At 39.6% G+C, this 18,960-nt stretch overlaps 1 protein-coding gene across 2 annotated transcripts; it reads right to left on the bottom strand.

Moving 5' to 3' along the window:
- Nucleotides 1–3,922: 3,922 nt before the first annotated feature.
- Nucleotides 3,923–5,903, bottom strand: LOC144706990 (integrator complex subunit-like protein). Of its 2 annotated transcripts, none has more exons than XM_078580103.1 (6): nucleotides 5,714–5,900; nucleotides 5,368–5,622; nucleotides 5,156–5,285; nucleotides 4,900–4,973; nucleotides 4,654–4,814; nucleotides 3,923–4,192 (listed from the first exon to the last, which is right to left on the bottom strand). In XM_078580103.1, exons 1-6 carry the CDS (start codon nucleotides 5,812–5,814, stop codon nucleotides 4,044–4,046), a joined length of 870 nt encoding a protein of 289 aa, XP_078436229.1. In that variant the 5' UTR covers nucleotides 5,815–5,900; the 3' UTR covers nucleotides 3,923–4,043. The 2 variants fall into 2 exon arrangements, with proteins under 2 accessions (XP_078436229.1, XP_078436230.1); XM_078580104.1 differs by lacking the exon at nucleotides 3,923–4,192 and adding an exon at nucleotides 4,323–4,408 and having other exon boundaries at nucleotides 5,714–5,903.
- Between the last annotated feature and the right edge of the window lie 13,057 nt (nucleotides 5,904–18,960).

Here is an 18,960-nt window from a genome sequence, read left to right as displayed (position 1 = left end):
ACCGACATAAAGTGTGCAGGAGGGCGATGGCTGCTTTCTGTGGTCGCACGGGTGATAGCGACACACGATGGCAACATGGGCAGCGGCAACGCGCGGGTGGCGGACAATGGCAACGGCGATGCGCGGGCATAGAGTGGCACATGGTGGTTGAACGGGCAAGCAGCAGCGCATTGGCATGACGGGCATTCGGCAATCAGAAACAAGGCATGGAAGGGCAGCCTTCTCTCAGTGGCAGTGGTGGCAGCAATGAGCAGCATGGGGGCAGAGAGGAAACCAGGGCAACTTATAAGGAGAAAACTTTAATTCCAAAGAATCACCAATGATCCATTACAACAAAGGCCTATTCATAGGCCTTGAAGAAAAGAGAAAATTACTAAAATTTCAAACAATCTACAGAAATCAAATTTAATAATAAATGAACAAATTTATTATTTGAGTCTGGCTTGGCTTGTTGATGATGGAGACATGTTGTGACATGGGTCATCTCCTCTTGCGGTGGTGGTGTCGTGCCCGATGGGTTCTGATTTTGGCTTCTCCTCATCTTTTCTTGTTTGAGTCTGGTTTGGCTTAGTGATGATGGTGTGGATTGGGTTTTGTTGCCCCTTTGATTTGGTTTCTTAGTCCTTTTTGAAAATAGTTTATGTGTACTCTGATGGCTTACATATCTTAGTTGTAGCCTTATGATCTACATAATTTATATGTACTGCTATTGTCCTGGTAATTTCTTCAATCCTGCATCTAATGGTACGATTCTAGAGCCTATGGATTTTTATGGATGCTAACGATAATGTGTATGTTTTTAAAAAATTAAAAATGCCTATCAAAAACAAACTTACCCACAAATTAATTTTCAAAAAAGGACTATATCGTAATCCTTCAAAGAAGGGATCTGGATCTAGAGGGAATAATGGTAACAATATCCTCCCAAACCCCTGGAATTAAATTCAAAAGATGGGAGAATTAGGACACTTACATAAACTATTTTCCTCAATTTTTTATGACATCTCGGATTTCTGCTCCTATCTTGGATTACAGCAATCAAAGATCTTTACAGCATCTTGGATCGCTGTAAAGATCATCTCTCACTCCTGACTGATGACTTGGTTTTACTCTTCTTGGGAAATTTTCAGAGAAGATGGGTTCTGACTCTGGCTTCTTCTCATATTTTCTTGTTTGAGTCTGGCTTGGGTTGGTGATGGCAGTGCGGGTTGGGTTTCGTTGCCCCATTGATTTGGTTTCTTTTAGTTATAACCTTATGATCTACATATTTTATCTGTATATTTATTGTCCGTCTGGCAATTTCTTCAGTTTACTTGTAATATTTCTTCTATCCTGCATCAAATGGTACGATTATGGAGCCAGTGGATTTTTACGGATGCTGGCAATGATGGGTATGTTAAAAAAAGCAAAAATAACTGGCAGTAATCACCAAACTATAATATTCAGATCAAGGTCACTTACGCCGCAAATTCTAGGGCACTATCTTTTTCTCGGCACCCAAAAATATTACTCCAAATCCTATGGATCAAAGATGATGTTGGAAAAAAAAAATTGGTGTTTAAAGATGTCTCAAAAAAAGCATCAAATTTTTTGTAGAAGGCTGTATCTTAGCTCTCCCATTATAGTGTGATTTTTCACCAAGAGAGAGTGAGTGGAAGCTTTGAAAAATTAGGACTTGATTTGCCTATATGACTTTCGAAAATCAAAGGGGCAATTATGTAGTTTCACTATCCCAATAGTTCTAGTGGATTTTATATAAGGGATAAAATTAAGACACAATTTTGAATTGGGAGAAATAGATATTTTAAGCTATCTATGTATTTATTTTTATATTTAATCCTTAAAGAGTTTTACCAGTATTTACCAGAAAATCGAAGCACACCCTTAATAGTTCAAGGGTCGTAATGGTTTTATTTGCTCACTCAATACATATCTATTTGCATTCAAGGACCTTTTTAAACTCAGGACCGAGCTTTGCTCAGGTTCCTCAGTGAGGTTAGTGTGTGCTCATGATACATGTGCTGGTTTAATTGGGAAGAGTAATATGCATATGGCTGCCTAAAGTTTTACCAATACATATATGATTGAGGCATATGCAATCCTTAATCTCACATACATGCGTTCAAATCTATCAGGGATGATGCAGATATTATTATTCCTACATCACAGCTATTGAAATAAAAAAGTAAATTATGTGAAGATCATTCATTGGTTTCTTCAACAAATAAAAAACGAATCAAATCTATTGGACTGTGCTTAGATATTAAAACTTATTTTTTCCAAAGTTTTTTTATCTGCCCATTTCGGGAAAGAAACTAAGTTGGGCGATGCGATACGATTTGTGACAAGTGTTTTAAACCATACCAAACTCCGAGCTAGCTGATTGATTTTTGTCACTGATTGCACCATACTTTCAAGGTATCTCCTTGGAAAAATTCTGAAATCGCTGGATTAATGTACTGCTCTCGACCAAGGACACTTAACTTCGGAGTTCTAATGGGATATGGTACACTAAAGTGCTGATATTAGTGTAATGACTACTATCATCCAATGATTACTACTTAAGTGATACACATGCTTCGTACTTCAAGGGTTGGAAGGATATTCATGATTTATTGTGTGAATATTCAACAAAAATAGAATAACCAAGACAAAAATTGAGAATGTGTACATACTTTAATAAGTCTAATATTCCATTCACATGTCTTCAGGCAGCGGCTCTCATGAAATTCATCAAATTAATCAGCTCCCTTCAAAGATATCTCAGTAGTCTTCCGATACCAGAGAATAAGAGATGTTTCAAGAAAAAACCAGAGTAAAAGAGGTAGTTTAAGTCACAGAGTACTTGAACGAACTACCTAAATCAATGAAAAAATCTTGCAGCTGAGTCTTCTGGTGGTCAATCTGTATTTTTAAGCTATTCAACTTCAAAATGCTACACATACCAAAAACAAGAGCAAGGATTTTTTCCTCTGATGTTGCATTTGGCGGCTGTATAAATTTATTTTGAGACTTGAAGTGGATAAAAAAAAATCAGGCAGAATTCTGATCTACGAGCATGCTCCAAAGGGGAAAAACCAAGGAATGGAGATTACTGGCATGATATCTGAGAGTTGGTCACATCAAACTGAACAAGTTGAAGACAGTTCTTGAAGAGGGAATCCAAGACAATCACGAAGTTGTGATATCATCTGGGTTGACCAGGTGGTTTGAGGAAATGTAAAGGGGATGGACCCATTCCAGAAAGAAAGCCAATGTAGGACTTGGGATATGTCCCCGTGTTTACATGTGACACGGCGTTTCGTTGGTTGACAGTAGGCTAATGACACTATCAATTTAGAATGGAATCAACATCATCTTCACCATTAACAATTTGTTTTTGAAAACGATCTTCACCATTAGCAATTCATACTGAAATAATAAATTTCCCTCAAAGTCATCATCATTGTAAACTGGGCCGGATTATGTTGGCGAGGATGTTAATGAAGATGGGTCCGGCATCAACATCATGATAATGATGATGATGAATATGATGTATGCAGCATCATCATCATGATTTTAAGTAGAACTTTACTAAATCGACAGCTGATGTTGACAGACAGCATCAACCATTTGTGATACCCCATCATCATCTGTGAATGGTAACCACATCATCTTCATCTTCATCATTGTTCTTTTTTAAGAAATGTTCATCTTCATCTTTGTTCTTTTTTTAAGAAATGTTCATCTTCATCATCATCATCGACCCACACAAAAATTCGTCATTATCGTCATCATAGAGGATCAATGATATTGATGATGAGTCTGAAATGTATGAACCCTATCTCACGACTTGTCACCAGAAAATAAAAGTAGATACATGGGAAGAAAGAGATTGGCAATTATATGAATAGATACAGCGACAAACAGAAAGATCAATAAATACGGAAAGAATTAAAAAGAGTTTTATTAATCAGGAATTGGCATGCAGACAGCACTACATTGCAGCACATGAAACTTAAAAACGGGAAAAGAGAATGAACCTCTTCCCGCCTCTCCGCCTTTCATCTGCGCATGGCGCGCTGCCTCTCTCGTTTCCTGAAGCGTTCCAGCGTTATCACATCAGTGGCAGCCTGCCGCTGCCCAGCAGCCTTCCCCCTGCCACCCTCCAAACCATCCTGAAACCCCTCATCCTTGTACAATTCTGGGTGATCTGCATTCACAGTCAAACCCACCATCATTATTTTTACTCTAATTTCAAAAAAGAAGTTGGCGCTGCAATGAAACTAGTATTAATAAATGACAACAATGATGAATCATCGCCGTTTGCATACTGTCGTCCATCAATCAATGAAGATTGTCATCATTTTTCAAGCCGAAACATGGATGACGAAGCCATGGCCAGTTTTACCAATGGCGATGAAGATGACTGTTTAATTAAGCACCAACCCAAGTTCAGCATGACCACTGAAGATGACTAGTGAAAACAATGTTTGATCACCGTCGTCCAACAGTCAATGGCAATTTCATTATCATCATTCTCAATCATCCTAGCCACCCATGGATGATAAGTGCTTGTGGACAATGACGAAATTGAAAATACCATCCAAAACCCCCTCATCATAATCATCATCAAAAACCTTAGACAAGACCAAGCAAGAAGATTAGACCCACCGCGCCGGAGCTTCTCTGCATAATCCTTCCCGCGCTGGGAGTAATCCGCACTGTAACTTGAAGGGATGTGCAGGTCTAACTTGGCCCTGCTCGCCATTAACGTCTTCTCCTGAAGCAGTTTCTTAGCTGCCTCTGTCTCCTCTATATTCCTTAACTTGTACCTAGAAGTGATTATGAAGAAGAAGATTTAGTAAATTAAGATCATGATATCAAAATCCACATTTCTATGAAAGATGGTGCACAGACTCAATGGGTAGTTGAACTTCAGCAATTCCAGTCGTCCACTGCGTCGAGCTTTCCTCCGGATTCTTTCTCTTCAGCTGATAGACAAAAAAAGAATCAAGATAGAAGAATAAGAGGCTAAAGGAAGAAGAATAATAAAAATAATAATAGAAAGAAAGATTATCCTTAAGATGATCTGGGACAGAGCATCCAAGAATCAAGAAAGAAGAAGAATACGCTAGAAGAAGGACAAAAATAATACTAAGAAAGAAAGAGTAACCTTAAGATGATCGGGTACAGCGTATAGTTCGTCCTCCAAACGTTTGAGTTCACTTTCAGCTAATTGTACAGCCTCACCATTAACGTTCTTCCCCCGCTGCTTCGCCAGCTCCTGCTCCACATACTTGACCCTGTAAAAAACCATCAATTCCAATTAAGATCCGACAAAAAATAAACGCAAAAGGAAGAAATCGAAAAATCAATCGTTCAAACATGTTGGGGTCTTCCACAGTCACAGCGGTTTCCTGAGCGAAGGTGTCTTGCAAAACAAGATCGTCTTTCTCGCCATCTCCGAGGGAAGCTCCAGGCCGAGGCCCAACCTTCATGAGGCCGCCCTTCAGCGGGTCATAGGCGGCACCGCCATTGCCGACGTCACCGTCAGCGGAGGAGCTCGACGTGGGCAGCGCTGGGATGCCGGATCGACGCTCCCTATGCTTTTGCAGCAGCTTCACCTCCTCCAGCGCGAATCTGAGATCAGAAGACGGAGAATCGGCAAACCCTAGTTCGAAATTGGGGAAAAATTGCAAATTTGAGCGCGGGCGAAGAAGATGAGATGAACCTGCGTTCTTCCTCGTCGCCGGAAGCGGCAGCGGTGTCGCTCTCGTCGTCTTCCGAAGATGGTCTCTTGCGGAAGCACTTCTTCATGCCCGCCATCGGCATCGGTCTCCTCCCTCGGAGCAAATTCCCACGCCGCTCTTTTCAAATCCAGAATCCGCCCAACTGAAGAGGAGAATGAGAAGAAAATGCAGGAATTGAAGGTGTGATTTGAATGGGCCAAATTTTTACTAGAGGAAAGAAACTTTGTTGCCCATCTAGTGCACAGATGTGGACGGGACGGTAACTTTGTCCGTTGACGATAAAATCGTCTCTGTCTGAGGGTTCGGATGATTGACACTGTAGACATGGTTTTTCTGTTCTTTTTGTGTGGATTTGAACAAATTGTACACTCTGCACGGTTTTCCGAATAGAACAAAAACAAATTCGAACAGAAGATCGCAAAGACCCGTGTGCTGTTCTTTTGTTCGCTTTGTGCGAACTTTGTTCTAGATTTGTGCGAATCTGCGAATTGTGTTCGTTTTTGAAAAAAAAGAACAGAACAAAGAACAAGGCCCTGTGTGTTTCTTTTGTGCGATTTTTTTGTTCGTTTAAAACGAACAGAACAGAACAACCATGTCTAATTGACAGGACGAAGGATCGTCAGCCCGTCTCCAGACAGGACGATTGTTATGTACTTGGACAAAATAACTGTCCCGTCTGGGACAGTGGACGGTGGACGGGACCGTTTCTGAGTCCTCTGGGAGTCAATTATCCGCTTGAGAGCTCCAGATCGAATTTGACATGTGTAGTGCCATGAGTCAAATTCCAAATGGCCTAATGCACTGCTTCATCTTGGACGAGAGACAGGACGAGAATGTCTTGGATGGGAGAGGACGTGGACAAAAATATTTAGGATGGGATGAACTCTGGACGGGACGACTCGGATGGTGTTCTACAGGAAGGAGGTACACGAGAGTATGACAAAATTTCAAGACAAGGCTTATAAGTACTTCAATAAAATTGAGAAAAAAAAGCTAAATCAAACACAAGGCCTGAGTCACTTAAGATTGCAGATCAGGCAGTTACACTGCTAGCCCATATCAAACCTGTGTCTTCAACATGTTGAGTTCCACCATGAAGAGAGGAAGTAGAATAAATGTATGAAGATAGTCACTATGTCAACACTCGGGAGCGAACTATCCAAAACTTACTCAGCATCATAATAAACATTTATTTTTTTCGTGAATATGAAGATTTGAAGGTTGAAAATATACTAGGGGGAAAAGTTGAGGATAAGATAGATGATAAATGACAAGAAGGATTTACTCCCACGACCTATTTTGGGGCACTTCAAGGACATACAAAGAAGAAGGCTGATTTTATTGACTAATTTTAAAGGTTTTATAAGTCCACATCAGAATGCCTCTTCCACATGGTATTGAAGAAGCTCTCAGATATACTATTGTTAAAAATACTCTATTTTTTACACATGCAGCACCAAGGAATAAAAAAACAGCCCAAGCTAGTGTCATTTAATTCATCATTTTCCTCATTTGATGAAGCGCCCCTTTTATCCTAAAATATAGGACTAAATTTTCCTTTAATACTATTATCAGCCAAGAGCAAGCATCAACCTACTCCAGCATAAATTTGTGAATATTACAGTATTTTTGAAATATCTAGTTTAAATGAGTAAGACCCAAAATATCAGATTTATAAGACTGGGCAGCTCTTCTTATTTTTTACTCGTGTTGTGGCTGACAAGGCAGGACATGCTTTTTGGGCCCGATCACCCCTTTTTAAGTTCATTGACCCACTAAATGAGCTAGGAAATATGTTAAACAGGCAACCTATGGGATGAGAACTTGGCCCAAAGTCCCTTTCTCAGACCGGCGTGCAACAATCCTTGGCCCCAGCTACTGTCTACTTATAATGACCTAAAAAATATTTGTTTAAAATGATGACATGTTTTTCCCACGTTTGCCAATTGATTACCTTACTGACCAAAGTGTGGTCATCTACATGCTGGGGTAGAATTTTGCTTCATAACTTTGAAGAAAATCCAAATCCAAATAAAATCCAAACGTTTCATGCACTTGGACCATTAATCTCATCTAAACAAGATTTGGTAAATATTCAAAAAATAGGAAAAAGGAAAAAATATTCTAAACAAGCTGGCCGACTTAATATCAAATTTGGTGGAATAATGTTTATAGTTATAACATTGTGATATTATGATGATTTAATATCTTAGAATGTCCATAATGTTTATATTTACACTATAATCAGATGTTGTCGATAGTTTAAGCAAATTTATTCTGAATTTTTATTTTTTGGAAACATCGTTTATGAAAACATAGTTTTTGTTATTATATTGTAGGTGAAATACGATGTAACGAAGATGAAAATATATAACTAGCTAAAAGTTTAAAATTAAATAGGGGTAAAGAAGACGGAGATAAGTAGTTTGAAGATAAGCTTTAAAACTGTAATTTGGAGAAAATATGAAAATCCCTTGTATGGAGTTCACACCTCCCTCAAAAATTTATGATGTATCTAAGTTCTTGTTGATAAGGATGTCAAATCTAAAACATTTATAAAAACACCCATTTTGAATTTTCCCAATAAGAATTTATAATTATTAATTCAGATAAGGCTGATTTAAATACTAATTGTGAATGGAAATATCAAGGTTTATCTTATTTTCATTTAATTCTTCTAGAACTTTTCACCAGCTATAAATTTTACATCAAATCACAGTACCATGTCTTATATATGGGGAAATTAGATTTCTTAAAATTATAAGATAAGGATATTGATGATGGATATTATGTGGCTACAAGCAAATCACAGTACCATGTCTTATATATGTTCATTGAATTAAACTTAATTGATTTTTATTTATGTGTGATGTCCATAATGAAGTCCTTGAATAGATGCATTGACCAAGTAAATTATGATGAGATCATATTACATGTATTACGGTTCTTAATATTCCTATTTCAATGATACTGAGATACTAAGGATGGATAACATTGAATGACATTGTGTAATATTACTCATATGATGAGTATGGCCGATCTAATAACTATGATTGTTGAGATACTAAGGATGGATAGTGGGTTCTCTTAGGGAAATAGTCACTAAATTGATCCATATGAATCCCTAGATAGTATTGTGCCTAATTGCCAATCAGTTTGATTCATGTCATGGTTTTGTAATTAGTCCTTAGACCTGAGACAACAAAGACATTTTGTGAATAGACGATTATACCTTGACAATGACCTAAGAGTTTCTATTGATGGAATTCCAAACTGTCTAAGCTCTTCTACACCAGGTAGTTCACAAAGATGGTTGAGTGGTCAAGATGGGATCGTAGAAAATTGGTATAAGAGTAGAAAACTCAAGAGAGATGATGTGATTCATTCCTTGGTCAAGGTAGTTAAATATCTGAGAAGTAGTTTTCCAGTGATATCCCAAATGGATTAGTACTAACTGAAATGATCGATTAAGATTCGACAATTGGCTATACCCTAAGTTGTGTTAAGAGTTTCAAGAGAATGATGGATTATACATAATGATGATAGCAAGGTCCATTACAGAGTTATCATACTCATTTGTATCTTCCAGGACACGGGTCAACAACTTAACCAACTGATTGGGTTAAAATGATATGTGATTAATTAATTTAAATGGACTACAGTTAGTTACTAAGGTCAGCCCAATCAAATTTATTGAATCAATGAAATTATTAACTAGGCTGACAAATTGGCCTAGAGGGTTACATAAATAAGCTTTTTGGACATTGGTTGATACAATTTAATTCCAAGGATTTTTACTAATTGTTCAAAGAATACAGTGACTTTCATGATACTTTCTTAAACACTATGAATATAAGGGGCAACGTCCTTTGATACCCATGTAAATCACTCTTGACTGTCTCCTTTTTCTTATCTTTCTTTTCCTTCTTGAGTGTTGCTTCTAGTGAGATAGGTTGTTGAGGAATTCCTCTCATATTTCTAGCCGCTCATCTCCAAGAAAGTGAGCAGGAGATCCAGCTCTGAAGATCGCATGGATACATCTAGAGGCCATATAACTAAATTCCTTAAATAAACTCATTAGCCGAACTAGGTGATTTTCAAAGTCTTTACACGATATGATAATTTATGATATTCAATTTTACAAATCCAATTTTGATTCAGTATTCCACTATGCAATCAATTTTGGATTGTCTATTGATAAACACAAATTACTTATATTAATTGTATTTTCATTGTAGATTAATTTGCCTAAAGCAAATTAATATGTTAAAATAGAAACTCACTCAAACGTATAGTAGGAGCGAGGTCATCTCCACAGGGACTGGCCTTTAGAGGTCAATTAATTGTTGATTTATAGTTAAGGAGAAGTAATAATAAAGATAGTGAATATAGTAGAATATAAGTAATTAGTAGGTGGGACAAAATATTTAATAAATGAGAGAGTTAAGATAATTTAGAAAAGTAATGAATAGTAAATGGTGTGAGAGAGAGAGGGCTAGAGAAAGAGAGAGATAATATAGGATATTAGTTATGTGTTTCTATAGATATTAGAGATAATAAAGAAGTAAGATATTGAAGTGAATTAATGGTATTATCATTAAGGCTGATGTTAATGTTGATAGTGGAAGAAGTATATAAGGTTAGTTAAATGGATAGAATAATAATGGAATATTCGTAATACAAGATAAGAAGGTTATGTATTTAATTAATAATAATTTATATAAAAATGAGATAGATATAATAAAATGGATATTAATATTAATTTAGATAGTGAATAATATTTTACATTAATAAGATGTAATGGCTTAATTGATAGGAGTATTTATTTTAGTAAGAGGTAAGAAGAAGAAGAATAAAGTCAAAAGGGAATAGAATTATGATAGATAAGGAGAAAAAGGGATCATATACTAATGGATGACAGAAATATATGTTTAATATTTAAGAGTAAGAAGAGAATTTAGTAGTTAGATAGAGAGGATATTTTAAGATAGTTGAGTTAGGTATTTGTGAAACAATCCTCGATGTCTGGTAGGTATTTGTAAATCACTAAAAGACACAAAACTATGAATTGAACTTCAATATCAGATTGTCGGTGGGATTGCAATCCATACTATGAATAAGAAAAAGATTCAAGGACAAATTTTTACCATAACGGTTTCAGCACATCAACATAACACCCTGATTCGAGCGACAGATATGGGTGGTGTTCGCCGCCCTCTGACTTTACCATGCTTCTCTGTCTCTCTCCTTGATGGTGGCATGCTTTTAGTGTGTTCTGGAGCTTTTCTCGCACCGTCTCAAGGGTTGTGATCAGTTAGAGGGGTCACACTCCTCTTGCTCTCGCTGTCGCCAAAGGGTCTTTTGCCGCAATGATTGGTCTTGAGTGGAAGATACTGAATTAGGGGGTCATCCTCCCCCTTTAAAGGCTTGGGAAGGACCTATCATGGTCGTAGATAACATGAACTGACCATGGTATCCTCCCAGGCCATCTGATTGCCTGTGGTGCCCCCCTCGACTGGAAACCACTATCCGGCCAAATGAGGATTATGGCCAGGGGTGATGATAGATGACACTGCCACTGGCCGTTCAATATCATGTGAAAAAGGGCAAACAATTGTGATTAAATTGCATCCATAGCCCCCTTTAAATTCAGTGTACCCCCGAGCCACGTCAACATCCTCGTCTGTGACTTCATCAACCCTTTCCACAACTGTAATTCGCCCATCAAAGGCCCCGCCATCCTCATCAGCGGCTGTGGCGAATCAGAAACCTGAAAAATAAAATAAATATCAATAAGAATAAGAACATCTCATCGTCCGATCATCCTTAAGAAGATTAGATGGTCGAGATTATATCAATATACTTAAATTGGCTTCACGCCAGGTTGATCTGAAGCCTGGTCATAATTCCTTTTAGTTTTCTAAATATCACGGCATGTTGGGTCACGATCCCCATTGTTGCTTCTCGGCCTGGCCCGACACAGAGCTGAAAGAAACGATGGGATATAATTCCATATCAAAAAATGTTAGAAAAATGATAGCTATATAAAGCCTATTACAGAATGGTGTTTGAAATAAATTGACTGTATTCAGTTTCTAGTCCTCTTAGGAGCGTATAATTCTTCATGCCATTATCAATGTTTGCTCTAGCTGAATGCATGGAGTTCACCACAAATGGAAAATGTTTCACCTATTCATCTATAGTCATGGTACCTTTTGTCATAGTGTGGAAGTGTCAATGAAGTTCCATGACTCTGGATTTGATTCTGCTCGAGAAAGTGCTTTCAAGCAGGTTCCATGCTTCATTAGTTAACCTGGCTTTGCTAATGCAAGGAATAACATATTCTGACAATGTGGAGAAAAGGAATCCTAGAACCTTTTGATCACTTTTCCACCATTGGTCGTAACCCGGATTCTCCACGATCTTTTGCTGTGAGTCTAAACAAGAGAAGGAGGCGAATCATCTTGTATGAATTGAAATAATTCATACCCGTTCAGAATTGAAAGGATTGAGCTCTTCCAGACTTGATAGTTGTCATCATTGAGCCTGACTAGAACCGAGGCTCTTGGCGGAATATTTTTCGGGACTTGTCCAGTGGCGACGGCAGAGGGCAAGGCCGTGGTGGTTGATCCAGTGGACATTTCTCCAGCCCTGACAATCAGATGCTTTGATACCATGTTGAGATCGCTCGAGTTTTGCAAGACAAGAAAGAGGAAGAAAGAGGGAAGAAGGCACAAGAAGACAAAGGCTATCTATCGTTATATTATTCCGCAAGAAAAATGAATACATGTTGGTTCATATTTATAGTAACTTATGTTATAACAATATATACGTTAAATTGGTTTGAACGATCCTAGCTGTTATAACAAGACATAACAGCTATTATCGGGTTGTATCTTAAGCGTCTATCTGTTTTCCAATCTATGTTGAATCCTGACAGCCAATACGTTTTCCTATCTATGTTAAATCTTGACCATCTATCTTTTTCTTATATTTAGTCATAACCAGTAGATCTCTTTAAGCAGTATAGAATATGTGTTATTTTATTACTACTCTAATATTATTAAAAGTCCTATTGGCTCCTGCTTCACTGACGTGGCGAGTCAGACGACTAAAACTCCTCAATACTTTTGATTAGTTCCTGAGCCGACAGATAGAGTAGAACAGGTGGTTTCGATTGCTGACGTTTTCACTATTTCCTTTCTACGTCTCTCTCTCTCTCCCTCTCTCTCCCCCTCACTCTCTCCCTCTCTCTCTCTCTCTCCATCTCTCTCTCTCTCTCTTCCTCCTTTCTTCCCTCTCTGATGGAGGACCATATGGAAGGCCGGGCACGCGTTCGTGAGCAATCTCAGCATGGAGCTTAGAACGACACAAAGAACCCAAGATTTAAATATCTCTCTTGACGGCGTGCCTCCACGATTTGTTTAATTTCCTGCATTTTTTTCTTTTATGATTTCATGAAGGGCCACCATGTCTTGGGCTCATCTGTTATCCCATTTTCTTTTTGTTGATTTGGTCCATTAGGCCAAAAGTCCTCATTAATTTTGGCGCCTTAATTCAGCCCACTTGGGTTATCCTCTCTAACCTATATAAAGGGAGGTATGCCCAAAGGACCATATGGAATTCCTTTGAGAAACTTGAAAATTTAACTTGTTCTTCTCTTTGGGGTTCCTGCTCCTCTCCTTCCATGGAGAATTAGTTTACAGTTTTATAGAATATATCTGAGAAATAAGATGCTTCTATATGCGGTTAAAACCATATATAGAAGGGGAAAATCTGCCACCACCTACAAAAATACTCTTGGAAAATCCAACCATACCTACTGTATAGGAGTCACCATCTTAGGGCTTGGATTCTATTTTTTCTTTGATTGCACTTTACCTTTTTAAAAAAATGGGAACTAATCTATTACCCTAACTTATTGTTTTGCTTTCAGTTTTAATTTTCAGGAATAAACAAGAATAAGCACAATTCTCACATAATTACGACCAACGATGAGATGTCAGCTCAACATTAGTAAGCTTTGCAAAAATCAACGATCACGCCTACTCGGGTTCGCAATTCTGAACCATTGAATTATATTTATCTTCCTATATACGCACTGAGGGACATGGCATGTTTTAGTTGGGGGGGAGGGGGTGTTAGGTTCTAGAGGCCTTCAGGGCCTTCCCAATTTATACTTAGTGGATATTTTTCATAAAAACCCCCAAAACTTAATTATATCTTACAGCATCCAAAAGACCATTTGAGTGTGACCCTCTAGGCCCATGTATCACTCTAGTTAATGACTCGAGCGGCCCAATAACCTTTATTGGCCTCCCAAATTAATTAACTATATCATCACATAGATTAATTAATGTTGGATCGATTTAACCCAATCGATAGGTCGAGTCTCCAACACGTGGGGTGCGAAACTGCACCTCGTGTTCTACAAGATACAAATGGAATGTGTATCGACTCACTTCATGGAACCTATTCGTTATTGGTTATCGTGTATGTATAATCCCTCATCCACTCGACGCTCCTTGGACGACTTAGGGTATGGTCAACTTTCAAACCCTAATCGGTCATATGAGTTAGTACTGATGTATTTGTAAATCATCGGAGATCTCTTCTCTGATATTTCACTACCTTGGCCAAGGACTTCATCACATGGTCTTCCTTGAGCTGTCACCTCTTATACCGAGGATGGACGATCCCATCTTGACCACTCAATCATCTTCGTGATCTTTTTGATGTACCCAAACTAAGACCATTTACAATCCCATGATTAAAGACTCGTTGGCCATAGTCAAAGTGCAATTGTCCCACCACGAGACGTCTTTGGTGTCTTAGGTCTAAGGATCACTTACACAACTACAACATAAATTGACCTGATTCACAGTTTTGTATAATACCGTTCAAAAATTCGTACAGATCAATTTAGTGAACTCTTTCCACTAAAGAGTAACCACTATATATCCTTAGTGTCTCCACACTAATGGCTACGGGACCGGCCATACTCATCATATGACTGAGGCTAAACAGTGATATTCTATCTGGATACTTTGATGTTCTTCTCACGTATCTTTTGAATTAGGAATATTTAGAACACATGCTTAAATACTTGTGATCTCTGTATTACATTCTCATCATAATTCACTAAGTCCGATCATATTCATGGACTTCATTATAAGCACCACATGTACACTATAATGAACATGGAACGAGATGTGGAATGTGTGATTGGCTTGCCAGCCACATATATTTCCATCAGGGGAACATTATAATTTTTTGATTGCAAGCATCTTTGAACCATCATGTCCTAATCTAAGTATTTGGGGGCTTTTTGTTTTAAATTCCATTTACAAACTTAAATCCAACTATAAGAGATCATCTTCTTCCATTAATCTGAATTACATCTGCAGGGGAGTTCGGTTTTATAGCGCATCATGACCATGCAAACATGAAACAAACTTTGATTTTGGATAATGTGGGAGTCAACTTCCAAATGGCCATGGTATATAGTGGGTGTATAGGGGATAAGAAATCAAAGGATTGAAGCACTAAAAGGTAAAGAGTTTAGTGAATTGAGGACCCCCACTGCGCCACTATTTCATTGAATCAATTCTACTTGAGCGTTATATTTCCCCATTAAGCAAATCCTACTATAGAGTGGAAGATAGGCATTTCTCACTTTTCTTGACTTTTCTTTGACTTTTTCCTAAAGCACAAAAATTCCCTTTTCTTGACTCTCCGTGCACTTGTCATCCCACTTATCATTCCAATTGCCATACACTTGTCATCCCACTTGTCATTCCATTTTTAAGAGCCCTTCTCTAACCCATTGCCTTTCATGATAGGCATTCACATCCCAAGTCATTCATTCTACCTCCCTTTCTACGGGATCATGATTATATCCCATCTCTTTCACCTCCTCTCTCTAAATTCACTCGTCAACTTCTTGATACTTAGTCTTTTCTCCCTCTTATTTTGCATAATGCCCTCTATAGTCGCGTGGAATAAATGTAGGCAGTAAATTAGTAACCGAGTGCATTTATTAAAATGGTAAAGGTTCTTTTTAAATTTTTTTTTTAAAAGATAGCGGACCTTAAGCAAGGCAATGTGGTGCGATCTCAGCCAAGTAAAAAGCATTTTTTGTCTCTCTCTTAATGGCAATGATTGAGTCATTTTGCAGGACGCAAAAATGTGGCAATGCGTGATCGGAGGGTGGAGATAACAAGGCAGCGACCTGACAAATTGGGAAGCGCGATTCTTGCCTAGCTCCGCGTGCAGGAGAGATAATAACCAACTAGAGGTCTGAGATTAAGCAAAATTAAAACGACGATATCTTGAGATCTAGCCGTTCGATTGCGCCCAAATTTTGAGGGTTGGTTTTTTTTTCACCATCTATGATATGGTTGGATTATAAATCAGAGGTCTGGAGGAAGGAGAAAACTACCGAGGAAGTACTCTCCCAAATTGTTTGGCCAGCAAGGCCACGGGATCGGCTTCTGAAGTCGACAGATCTTGCTTCAAGAATCAAAGTTGTAAGTTTCTTCTTCACAATTTGAACACCCTCTTGAATGATTTTAAAACGCCAAGGCATGGGCAGAATGTACATACCCTTGGCGATGAATTGAACTGTGATTAGGATTGTATTCTGGTATTGATTCATGATCTGACTATAAATTCCTATTTTTACATTTTTTCTCATCTCATCTTGCATCTTAGATCCATAGATTAGAGTCAAATTTCACCTACAACTGATTTTCCCCAAACTTTTCCCACGGTCTCTCTCAAGATTATCTTGCCTACTTTCTCTCTGTAGATCTATAAATTGATTGTTGGAAACTTAATTCCACATCTATCATAACTAAATTAATACTTAATGCCCAATGGGGAAGGTCCTTTGCCACGTTCACTGCCACTGAGCCGTTGCCATTGTTGGAAGAACAGCCGTCACCGCCGTTGGAAGAACAACCGTCCTTACTCGCCATTGCCATCTCCTTATATTCGCCAATAGGAATCTTGGCGAATCTTTTTACCAGGTCTTTACTTCCAGTCGCTCTACTACCGTGACATCGAACCACTGCCATCCTCATTTGCTGCATGCCTTGCATCGTGTTGACGAGACTATCCTTCTCTTTTAGACATCAGTGCCGACACTAGCGATCAACCATCGAATATTCATCTTAGTAGCCTCAAAGGTTGCCCGACCGTCGTGTAGGACCACCATGCAGTTCCCTTCCCAAGGTGTTCTTGCATTCATGGCTTCCTGTCGCGCTGGTCTGTGACCAACCACCGTACAGCCAGGCCGCGCCTCTTGCGTCGTGAATTCTAACCAATGCTGGTCCTCTCCCAACCATCAAGCAGCCCAGGTTGCCCTTCTTGCTCTCGTGGGGGTTTCAAACACTCTAGTTAGCGACCAACCACTCTCACCTAGGCCACATTTCTTACATTCATGGCTTCCTCTCGCACTATTCCACGGACGACCACAGTGCAAACCCGATCGTGCCTTCTTGCACTCGTAGCTTCCAGCCAACGCTGGTCCGCGATTGACCACCCGCGCTGGTCTACGCTCAAGAGCTGCTCAGCCAAGCCGCATTTCTTGTGTATGTGGCTTCCTGCCACGCTGGTTCGTGGTTGACCACTGCGCAGCCCAAGATGCGCCCCTTGTGCCCGTAGTTTCCAGCCAGCATTGGTTTGAGGCCATCCTCTGTGTAGCCCCAACTCATGCTAGTCGCCCAAGGCTCCGAATCTTCGCACAACTGTGATCGCCCAATCTCGTCCCTTGTGCCCATAGCTGCCCAATCTCGCCTGCTTGGATGGCAGCACCATCCGTCTCTGACAAGCCGTTGGACGATCTGTGCCTACGCAACATCCGGGTTTGGGCCCGCAGGTTACGCTGTCCCTCCTCCCTTATCACTACAGATCAATATTTTCTTCAGTGACATCTTTGCATGCTCCTGTGCCAGGATTATTTGAATCATAGGATTAGCCACCATAACAAGGGATAGGATTCGGTTCTTGGTGTCGGATCAATGTCACTTTTTGAAGAAGGACGTGGACGGCCACAGACAGTAGTTGTCCCCCATCTCGTCGGTTTTTTATCATATTCATCGAGTCATTGGGAGCCTGCCCGCTACCCTAGACCCCTTTGTGTCCTTATGTAGGATTGACAGGGGTAAGATAGGCTAGCTTAACTAGGGATGGATAAAACAAATGACAAATCTACACGATTGATTTTGAACATTTAAATCTGGTGAAAATGTTGATGGTGCAGCCCCTTTCCTCGGTCGAGGGTGGGAGGACGGTCTTACAACATTCGCGGTGAAAACAAAGCTCCAAAACCAATATCTCAAATGGTCAATCACAAGAAGATTCAAACATATTCAACTAACTCCGACGGCGGTGGAATAATAGACGAGCAACATTGGATGAGAGACACCGATACCAAAGAGGGAAGTATGTACCTTTGACACAAGAGTAGTACGAAGAGGCGATGGAGGAAATTCTCGGAGCGTCGTTGGGGGGAGTGAGTGACGTGCGTGTTGACAGGGTGTCGCGGGCGGCCGTGCACGCGGTAGGCGATGGTGCACACGGTCACATGGGCGGTGCATGCAGGCGGCCATGCACGCAGCGGGCGTGAGCGGACGTGCGTACTTTGGGGGGGGGCGACAACTTCAGGCAAAAAAATCCTCCCTTGGTGGCGGCGGTAGCAGCAAGAGGTGGCGGTTGCAACAGAGAGGGGACTAGGGCAACTTCTCTTAGAAGAAGAAAAAAAACTTCAATTGCAAAAGAAAATCACTAATTCGTCCATTACTGCATTGGCCTATGTATAGGCCTTGGAGGAAACACAAAACATGAAATAACTTTAAAATTAAAATCCAATTTTAAATGAGGCTCAGATCCCTGTTCTGGAGTTGACTTTGGTGACGTGTTATGACATGGTGACGTGCAGTAGTAGAGTCACATCCGGTGATAATGTGTGGTCGTGTGAGCCATTAATTCCCATGGGGTCAGAAGAACTCAACTCCGATGAGTTGGCATTAGGGAGCTCAAGTGGGATCAACAGACCTAGTGAAGGTGTACCAGATCCCCTTCCGTGATCCAAAAATCAACCATTGATGGTTTGCCCAACCAACGAAGAAGAAACCTCCGCACCGTTCCACCCATGGTGAAAGTGATTACCTTACCCAATATGTCCTCGATCTTTTCATACCAGTTAGAAGTGGGAGTGGACAAG

The sequence above is a fragment of the Wolffia australiana genome, chromosome 8 (genome assembly GCF_029677425.1).
Source record: "Wolffia australiana isolate 7733 chromosome 8, ASM2967742v1".
Classification (NCBI taxonomy): Eukaryota; Viridiplantae; Streptophyta; class Magnoliopsida; order Alismatales; family Araceae; genus Wolffia; species Wolffia australiana.
Note: the sequence above shows the minus strand (reverse complement) of the source record. Positions and strands in the feature narration are given on the sequence as shown.